Source organism: Kogia breviceps, chromosome 1 (assembly GCF_026419965.1).
Source record: "Kogia breviceps isolate mKogBre1 chromosome 1, mKogBre1 haplotype 1, whole genome shotgun sequence".
Taxonomy (NCBI): Eukaryota; Metazoa; Chordata; class Mammalia; order Artiodactyla; family Physeteridae; genus Kogia; species Kogia breviceps.
Genome location: NC_081310.1, coordinates 25,082,068 through 25,092,207, shown reverse-complemented (window position 1 = coordinate 25,092,207; position 10,140 = coordinate 25,082,068). Strand labels below are relative to the sequence as shown.

General features: G+C 40.3%; 1 protein-coding gene across 1 annotated transcript in view; it reads left to right on the top strand.

Annotated features, from left to right (window-relative positions):
* Window positions 1-5,399: 5,399 nt before the first annotated feature.
* Window positions 5,400-10,140, top strand: part of SHCBP1L (SHC binding and spindle associated 1 like) — a 43,740-nt gene continuing 38,999 nt past the window's right edge. The window contains exons 1-3 of the mRNA XM_059074844.2: window positions 5,400-5,798; window positions 6,098-6,517; window positions 8,057-8,206. Of these exons, the coding sequence (XP_058930827.1) occupies window positions 5,751-5,798; window positions 6,098-6,517; window positions 8,057-8,206 (618 nt within the window). The 5' untranslated portion in view covers window positions 5,400-5,750. The remainder of the gene's footprint in view (window positions 5,799-6,097; window positions 6,518-8,056; window positions 8,207-10,140) is intronic.

The following is a 10,140-nucleotide window of genomic DNA, read 5'->3' as shown; positions in this document are numbered from 1 at the left end:
TCAACTTACAGATTTGCTTTGTCTCACATTGCTGGGATGGACCTGTCCCAGAAAGTCATGTCCTACATTGGGGGGAAGTTTTAATCTTCCGTGGTTATTTCAAGGAGTCAGTATCTTAAGGGTTAGGCCACATCTGAGCAACAGGGAGATGTTTAGGAAGTGATTCTTAGGCAGTTTCCTTGTCTGGGAATTTCATCAAGTTATGTGAAGGTTCAGGTGAATAAGACTTATCTATCATTTCAATCTGTTGAGCAACCGTAATCTTGGTTTTCATAGATGTTTTGGAGCAGAAGAGAGCGAGGAGTAGCATAAGAAGTTTAAATCAAGCACCCATAGCAAAATTCCAGTAACAAAAGAATGAGCAAAATTTGAAGTCCTGTTGTTAGCCGAGAGCCTGTACCTGAAGGAAACCAGCTGAAGACACCAATCGGGAACCAGAGGATATTGGCCCAGAGAGGTCTTGTGCTATTTTTCTCATTTTTTTGAGTTCTAATTCAACTTCACCAGGAGCATCGATTCGGGTGTAGCAGAAGGTGTTGGCCATGGCACAGATACCAACCTGTTCTGCAAGGAGATAATCGACTGCTATTCGATTATCTAAATGTAACCCTTGCTAGGGAATCCAGGGATCATTGCCGTTGGGCCAAGGCTCGAGCAGTAGAATTTTCTAATTTAGCTATGCTTAGGGATAAGTTCTTTATCAGCAGGTCATTATGGACTGCACCAATCCAGGGAACAAGTCCTTTGGCAACAGTAATCAATGGAGAGTAGATTGGGTATAAAAAGGGTCTGCCAAGTCTCTCCTTGGATTTTTTCTTTAACAAAAACTTGAAACTAAATTTATGGTATTCCCAAAGGTATTGTCCTGTCATATGCCAGCTTCTAGATATTCATAAGCCCATGGTTCTCTCCTTTGTAACCACATACAGAGGTGTATCTAGAAGAGGCACATAGTATGTTGCCAAGAGTGTGGTTATTCATGTTTTCAGTGACAGGTGTGAACTTAGGGATACATTCTAGCCAAGGATCAGTGCGGCCTTTACAGACCATTAAGGGGTCGGCTGACGACCATCTGATCCCAGTATGACAAAAGGCTTGGCATCCACTGATGAGATCACATTTCTTACAAATTTTGGTCAGTCATTTGCTTGATGCCAGAGGTAAAGGAAAAAGAGGGTACAGGTGGTAGGAACGTTAGATGAATAGGGCTTTAGAGAAATATTTTGTGTCAACTGAAAGCAAGGTGGAGACACCTTATCATATAGTTTTACTCTGTAGACAGTTTTAGGGGCTGGATGCTTAAAATCTACCAGAGTGTTGGAAACCAAGGAGAAATTAATTGGTGATGAGTATACCTACAAAGTCCTTAGATCTGGATGCTTGTGGTCTTTGGAGACATACCAAAGCACTCAGAGAGAGGTCCCCCAGTTGCTCTATTTTGGGAATAGTTCACTAGAATAATATCTTTCCCATTTTTCAAAAGAAGCACCCTCAGTGAAGGTAAAAACTTCAGCTAAGATTAAATAGATTCCAACAAAATGTCAACATCTTGGACATAATAAAGGAAGTCATTAAGTGATATTCTGAAACCACCAGCCAATTGAGTGAGCCTTTTTTAGCAACAATGTTGAATTAGTATCATTAAAGTCAGTAAATTATTCAGTGTGATAGAGCAGATCTCATATGAAAAGGATCAGTAATGAGGTTAGAGCAGTTTGTATGTATATACCTGCCTGGTCCTGAATCTTGGGAAAGCCGTTAGCATCAGATGTCGTCTGATGCTAGTAATTTTTTAAATTAAATTTTAATTTAAAGTTTGCTATAACAGTTTCAGGTTGGGTGGCTTGTAAGGCAGCTGTCCTTGCATCCTGATCAGCCAAATTATTTCCTTTGGTTTCATCAGAATTTAGTTTTGAACGTACAAGCACCTAAATGATGGCTAGAACAAATGGAACTTGGATAATTCCAATTTCTATTCTTAACCTGGTTTCCCCCGGCCCCCATACTTTCCAAAGCATGCCAAAATCATGAACTACCCCAAAGACATAGTGACTATCTGTATAGATACTCACAGTTTTGCCTTCTGCTAAGGTGCAAGCTCTAGTTAAAACATGGAGTTCTATGTGTTGTGCTGAAGTAGCAGTCATCAGCAGAGCTGCCTCAAAACAGCTTCAAAATGAGGTGACTGCATAACCAGCACAATATTTTCCTTTGCCATTTTTCAAATAAGGACCATCAATAAATCATAAAATCTCTGCATTAGCAATAGTGGTTTCTTGTAAGTCAGCTCTTGATCAGTCAGGGTCAGACAGTCATGAGGAGTTTTGTCAGTAGGTAAAGGGACACGGCTTGCAGTGTTAAGGTTGTTGCAGTGGGAAAGAGTTTTGTGAGGAGTAGTCACAATGTTTCGTGCGAGGTAAGACAGCTTGCAGAAAGGTGTTTAGTGTGATGAGAATTGAGCAAGGCTTTTATTGCAAGGGGAACATAGATGATGAATGGACAGCCCATATCTATTTCTTCAGTTGATTTTGTAAGCGCGGCTGCAGCTGAAATAGCTCTCATTCATGGGGGAAGACCTCTGGCTGCTGCAGCTGAAGTAGCTCTCATTCATGGGGGAAGACCTCTGGCTACAGGGTCTAATTGTTGACTGCAATAGCCAAGGGGTCGGTGTTGACCTCTGTGCCTTTTAAATAAGCACTCCTAAGGCATTCTCTTCCCTTCCCTACACAAAGTGAAAAAAAGGAAGCTGGTAATTAGGATGTCCTAAAGCAGGGGGGACTGAGAAGTCTGCTTTTTTGGTTCTGGAAAGCCATAAGGTGTTTTCTTCCCACTCTAAGGGATCTGGTCTTTCAGCTTTGAGCAATGCATAAAGAGACTGGGCAATTAGGAAAAAGTTAGGTATCCAGTTCCTACAGTATCTGGCCAGACCCCCAAATCCTTAAAGTTGTCTTTTGGTCTGTGGGAAATCTGAGACATTTTGAATCTTTTTAGGGTCTAAAAGGAGTCCTTGATCTGAGATCAAGTGTCTTGGGTATTTGATCTGAATTTGAGTAAGCGGTAATCTCTTTAGAGACCTAAAGACCTTTAGTTACTAACAGCGTGAGGAGACGGATGCTATCTTGCTCACTTGCTTCCTTGGAAGAGGACCAGAAAAGAAGTCCATCAACATATTGAAAGATGGTAGACCCTTGTGGAAAAAGGACATCTGCTAAATCTGCTTTTAGGATCTGTGAAAAGTAGAAAAAGCTCTCAGTATAGTCAGGGGTACCATTATCCTTCCCACATGAAAGTGAATAAAAATTGACTTTCAGGATCCACAGGGAATGCTGAAAAATTCACTACAGAGATTTATTATGGTGAAAAATTTACTCTCTGGAGGCATTGCCGTTAAAACAGTATGAGGGTTGGAGACAACTGGATAACAAGAAGGAGATAACAATGTTATTAATAGCCCTCAAATCTTGGACAAATCTCTATCCTCTTCCTCGGGTTTCTTAATAGGGAGGATGGGTATAATACAAGGACTGGTGCAAGGGACTACGGGGCCTTGTGTCTTACATTCCTCTATGATTGGTTTAATCCCTGCTAAGGCCTCAAGATTGAAAGGATATTGTTCAATATTAGGAGAAGGCTTACCAGGGTCAATTTAAATTTGAATTGGGAAAGCTGAATGAATCCACCCAATGTTGGCTGTGGACTTTGCTTGCCCAGAGTTTCTCAGGGACTTCTTTGAGGAGTTTTAAGTTTATGTCATTTTAGAAGCTTGTCTTAAGGGCAAAAACTGCTAATAGGATTGAGGAGCTTGGAATGCCATTAGTTGTTGAGGGGGTTAAATCAATTTCGAGGCTAATGTCCCTCTTTAGAGAAAAACGATGGCAGCATGATATTGTATTTAAAAGTCTTTTGCTAGGAAGTTGACAGGCGCAGAATTGACCAATAGGAAGAAATAGCTGTCCTGGAGGGAGCCCAGTTGGAAAGGAAAGTTAAGGGACTTATAAGCTATCAGGGGTTAGATATTGTCACCATTTGAATTTTCTCAGTGCTCTGAGGAAGGGGTTGTCTGAGGTTGGTGTGGTTGAGTACGAATAGTGTGGCTCCAGTGTCAATTAAGACAGTAAGGACTTCATTTCCAATCATAAGGGAAGTTTCGTCCAGATGACTAAAGGGAAGGATTGGAAAAACCCCTTGTTTGTCCTCAGAGCAGGCTCACTCCATAAGAGGAGCTGAAGGTTTAACACGGGAAGATTGTTTAAAGTGCTTTAGTTTAAGGCAATCCTTTTTCCAATGGCCATGTTTCTTACAAAAATGGCAGACCTTTTTAGAGTTTGAAGGCTTTGATTTAGTTTGTTGAAGCCCCTGGAAAGAGGCCGATACCTGCTGAAGCTGTAAATTCACGATTTTAGTGGCTTTTCATTTACATTACATTACATTTGCAATAAGAAGAAAAAGTTATTTAAATTTTCTTCTTTCTTATGCTTTTCTGTACTGCAAAATTGGCTCAGGGAACAGATACTGCTTTCATAATCAAGATTTAGCTTAAGTATCACTTCTGGGAAGAAAAGTCCCTTTTTCTCACAATGTGGAAAAAAATATATATATATACATATATTTGTATATACATATATATGTGTATACAAATATATGTATATATATTTTTATAATGGTCCTTACCAAATGCAATCATCTGTTCACCTATCTGCACCCTTCACTAGGATTATGAGGATAAGAATTTTGTCTTTTATTTCTGTGACTTGGCATTTATGCACTGCCTGGCACATAGCAGGTTCCTAACAAATGCTTGTTTTCTTTCTCTTTTTTTGGTGGGAGGTTGTTGTTGTTTTCTAACTTCTGACTAAGACAAGTGGTCTCTATTATTCTGAACCTAAGAATAAAAACCCCAAATGTTATTAAAAACAAACTTTTTCAAGAGATGCTTGTGTAACTGATTTTACTTTTGGTGAGTAAAATCTACAGTGTGGGATCATTTTTTTAAAAAAATCCAGGACTTCTGACAAAAGAAATAAACTTAGAGTTAAACATGATGAATGTTGTAATTATTCCCTGAACTATAGTTACACGATATTAATACTAATATTTTCCTCAAAATAAGCTCCAAATTTAACATTGTGTCCTTCCAGATCAGGGGAGGGCGGGCAGGTGTTTTCCCAATGGCGTTCCTCTCCCTGGCTGCTGTCAGCCCCAATGCAGTATTTCACAGCTAGACTGTAAACAAAAGTTATTCCAGTTGGCTCAACGTACATTCAATAGTAAAATCACAGAAACGAATGGTCTCTGTTCTCCCAAGTACTATCTTGAGCAGACTTTTATTGTGAAAGTGTTTATAGTTTGACACATTACTCCCAGCTGGAAATTTGCGCCCAGTTTAACAGTTGCATAATATAATCTTTCGCGTGAAAACTTTGAGCAACACAATAGGGGCATGAAAATGGACTAACCTATCCTTTCTTGGCAGAAAGTGTCTTGCTTAAAATGCAAAATAAATTTTATTTTGGGAACCCTGTGAATACGTTGGAGGAAACCTAGGTCGTCGGATTTGACACTGGAGTTTCCTCTAGTAATAACCAGAAAGTTATAGTTATCATCACCACCCAGTATAAAAATAAATGGTCCTCCAGGCTCTGTTTGTGCAGAGACACGTGTGTGTAGAAGGTTAGGTACCACCTACATTCGTTAGGTCATGAGGACCCGGAGGGTGACACACAATCACCCTGAAAACGTGTGAGGACCCTATGAAAACCCGCCATGGGGAGAGAATTCTGTCTCTGGATGGTTCTGAGGTGAGCAGGGTGAGGTCAGAGCCAGCGCCCGCGGAGTGGGCATCATCTAGTGGTGCCCCTCCCCCGCCCGCCAACAGCTGGCCCAGAACCTTCCTCCCCTCCCCCGCCCCGTCGCGCCCCACAGTATCCCCACCCACCTCCAAGCCCCAGAACCACCCGCGACACCCGGACCCGCGCCCACCACCCCATCCCCCAACTCCCTCCAAGAGGGATACCCTCGAGCCGCCGCGCTCGTTGCTCGCCCGTTGGCCCGCGCGATCCGGCGGGAGAAGCGACTAACGGCTGCCGCTGGCCCGCAGGGTGCTGAGGAGATGGCGTCGGGATCCAGAGCCACGGTGCCTGAAGACTTGGTCCGAACCGTCAGCCCCGGCCGGCGAGGCGAGAAGGCTGTCTCCGCGCTCAGCGGGGACTCGGTGGAGGCGGGGACGCTGAAGAGCGCCGCGTGTGCCGTGCGGTCGGTGGTGGCCTCCCCTCGCCCCGTGAAGCGGAAAGCCGGCCGGGAGGCGGCCCAGCGGCGGCTCCAGCTCCTGCCGGGCTCTCAGGCCGAGGGCCGGGGACAAGGGCTCAAGGAGGAGGAAGAGGAGCCCCTTCTCTCAGTGCCGGAGGAGGATGACGAGAAGGCGCAGCCACTGCCCCCAGTCTGCGTGTCCCCCATGAGGGGGATGTGGCGGGAGGAGAAGGTGGCGCTGTATTGCGACGAGGTGCTGCAGGGCTGCAAGGTGAGGAGGAGAAGAAAACGGATGGGAATCCAGCACCGAGGGACTCGGGTCTTCCTCCTATGCAGATGGGGGTACAGAGGGCACAAAGAGACCCTGCATTTCAAAAAGCAAATTTACTCCACACTTCCAGGGCTTCCACCTTGTTAGAGGTTCCCAGGCCCTGTTAAAGGAGTTCCAATTCGATTTTCCTTCAAACAGATCACAGATCGTGTTTTCTGGTTTTCTGAGAGGTTATCAGTGCCCAGGTATGCATCTTAGTGTTTTCGTTAACTGTGCCCAAGCATAAGGATGAGATTACTTAGCCTTGACTTTTACACTACAATAACTCAAAACGTTTACACTTTAAGAGTGGTTCCCAGCCATCAGTCTAGGATGTGGAATGAGGTTTTGTAAAGAAGATACATACCTGGTAATACTGAATAGAGCAAATATTGTTTTTTCTAACCTTTTTTTTTTTTTTTTAAGTTATAGCAGAAGAATTTGTGTACAAGGATTTCATTGCACCGATGTTTATAAAATTTAAAAACTAGAAACTAAATTTCCAACTATGGGGGCTGTAAAGAACTTGTGGTGGCTTCATGTAATGGAAAATCATGCAGCTGTAAAAATTATGTTTTCAGAAACTATAGATATGCTTATACTATAATGTTAAGGAAAAAAAATCAGAAGACAAAACATATGCTTCATATGTATGGATGAATATATGCATAGAAAAAAGACTGGAAGGAAATGCACCAAAATATCAACAATGGTTATTCTGGCTGTCAGAATTAGGGGTGGTTTTTGTTTTCCTTATATTATCTGTATTTTGCAGATTTTCTGTAGGTTAACCATATTTTATAATCGGAAGAAAAAATTTAAAAATACTGTTACCGTAAAACTAGAATGGTATTTAATGACCAACTTATATTTGATATTCGGGGTTGGAGAAGGCTAGACCTCTTAAAGGCAATTGAAAAACATTTATATAAATCACAGTGTCATTAATCAGTCAGGGTCTAATGACTGAGTTTCATAATAGTTTATATTATTTATCATCCTGAGGTTGCTGAATTGAAATGTAGAAAATCAAATGGGCAGTAATTTATTGAATGCTTAATATGCTCATTTGTTTTATAGAGTGGATTTCTATTTTAAATTTTTATGTACTGAATAAATTTTAAATAAAGTCAATAAATCTTTAAAGTTCAGAAAAAATCATTACTAAGTTTTTTAACATGATAATAACTATGTTTTTATATGTATAATTACAGTATACTTTTTGCTCAGTAGATTAATAAAACAAATTACTTAGAACATAATAAGTAGATGTCTCATCTCTGAGTTACTCTATTGAGTGAATAGATCTCTTTTCAATTTATTTTAATTTTTTAATGTTTCTGTTTTCCATTAAATATAGATTCAGTTAAAAATCTATCATTTCCGAGGTTTTTCATTATTTAAGGGTATATTGGCTTCATATTTAAATAGAAATCAGTAAAAATATATATAAATCTATAATTTCATATATTTATATGTATCTATTTTTTCTTTTGTTAGGCAGAAGATGTTGATGATGCTATGAGTAAATACCTATCAGAAAAATTAAAGTTGAAAGGCAAATGGCTTGGAGTCTGGAAAACTAATCCTGAGCTATTCTTTGTGAAATATGAAGAAGCTTCTATTTCTTTTGTTGGTATACTGGTTGAGGTAAATAATTTTCACCTGATCCTTGTTCTTTGAGTGAAATTATCAGTTCCTATTTTTTTTTTTTTTTTTTTTTTTTTTGTTGTTGATATGCGGGCCTCTCACTGTTGTGGCCTCTCCCGTTGCGGAGCACAGGCTCCGGACGCGCAGGCCCAGCGGCCATGGCTCAGGGGCCCAGCCGCTCCGCGGCATGTGGGATCTTCCCGGACCGGGGCACGAACCCGTGTCCCCTGCATCGGCAGGAGGATTCTCAACCACTGCGCCACCAGGGAAGCCCCTATCATTTCTTTTTAAGACCAAAATGTAACCTTATTAATTTGAGGCTTTGATACTTAAACAAAGATTGACAAAAGTTTACTTCTATTTTAAGTTTCTAAGCAAATTAATAGTGTAAAAAGAAGGTAAGGAGGGATATTAGCACCCATTTACCTATAAACAGTTGTCATTAAATCAAATCTAGTAGTATTACATAATATTTATTAGCCTAGTTTCAATTGTTCACATAACATAAAAATAACTGAAGTGCATTTCTTAAAATTTAGTAACTTAGGCTTTAATTAACTTGGGCCTTTTTTCCCCATCATTTCTCTTTAATCTTCATTTATCTGAATTATGAGGTTTAGTTACATTAGGAAAGAAAAAAATAGACCAGAAAACTATTGGTAAAATTTGAAATATCTTCCTATGAAAAGTGCCCTTTTAGTATAATACATCCACTTCCAAACCTTCAGCTGATACAATTTTGCTTTTATAGGTCTATACGTTAAATATTGTAGCATATTTGACATCATAAATTCGATTCATTTAAATGTTAATTATCCTTGTATAGAAATCAATATTTACAATCACAAATGGTACCTCTGTTTCAGATAGATATTTCAAATCTGTGGTTTCGGTGACAAGAAAAATTTGTGTTTGAAACTTATTACATTGCACACTGCCTGAAAACAATTCAATTCTGTGTTATATGGAAAAGTAAATTAGTGGTATTTTTACAGTAAAGGATGGCATATTTTCAGTCTTAGATGCTACAGAAGAATATGAAAGTCTTGGGATTAATTTTCCAATAATACCCTATTTTTAGTGGTTCTTTGAAGTTTGACCAACTTCAGATTTTGAGTAGATTTTGCCTAGAACTTTCATAACTTCTTTGGACTTTTTTCATGTGGTTAAACTAAGAGGAGGTGGACTCTATAGTATCTTAAATTTTTTTTTTTTTTTTTGGTGGTACGTGAGCCTCTCACTGTTGTGGCCTCTCCCGTTGCGGAGCACAGGCTCCGGACGCGCAGGCTCAGTGGCCATGGCTCACGGGCCCAGCCGCTCTGCGGCATGTGGGATCTTCCCAGACTGGGGCACAAACCCGTGTCCCCTGCATCGTCAGGCGGACTCTCAACCATTGCGCCACCAGGGAAGCCCCCCCAAATTTTTTAACAGTATAAGTTTGGGTTTTTTCAGTCAAGTTTTATGAGGAAGTCCCACATATACAACATATTGAAGTGGAACAGTTCTGATTGAAATGAGGGATGGTATCATAGCAATTGCTTGGCTTCTCTCTCAACATCACATGATAGCCCCTACATTCCATAAAACTTTTCAAGATCCCTAAAGTTACATGGAAACTCACTGGATTAGGTTATACAAAAATTCTGGCAAGTTCTAAGGTTTTACATGCAATATATTTGCTCTCTTCCTTATTCCAAAAATAACAAACAAGATTACACATAATTAGATTGCTTTAAAATTCTCTAGGAAATGCTAACGTCCTTTAAACATTAGAAAGGTGGTAAGAAAGGTGAGAACAAAAGAAAAGCAGAGTAACATATTGGCAGATTCTAATTCTTTGCATTCCAAGGCATTGAGACTACCTCTTGGGACCTCTTAAGATTGTGCTGCACAATTCAGATTTGGTGGTTTTGTCTGCCTCTACTTCTGTAGTC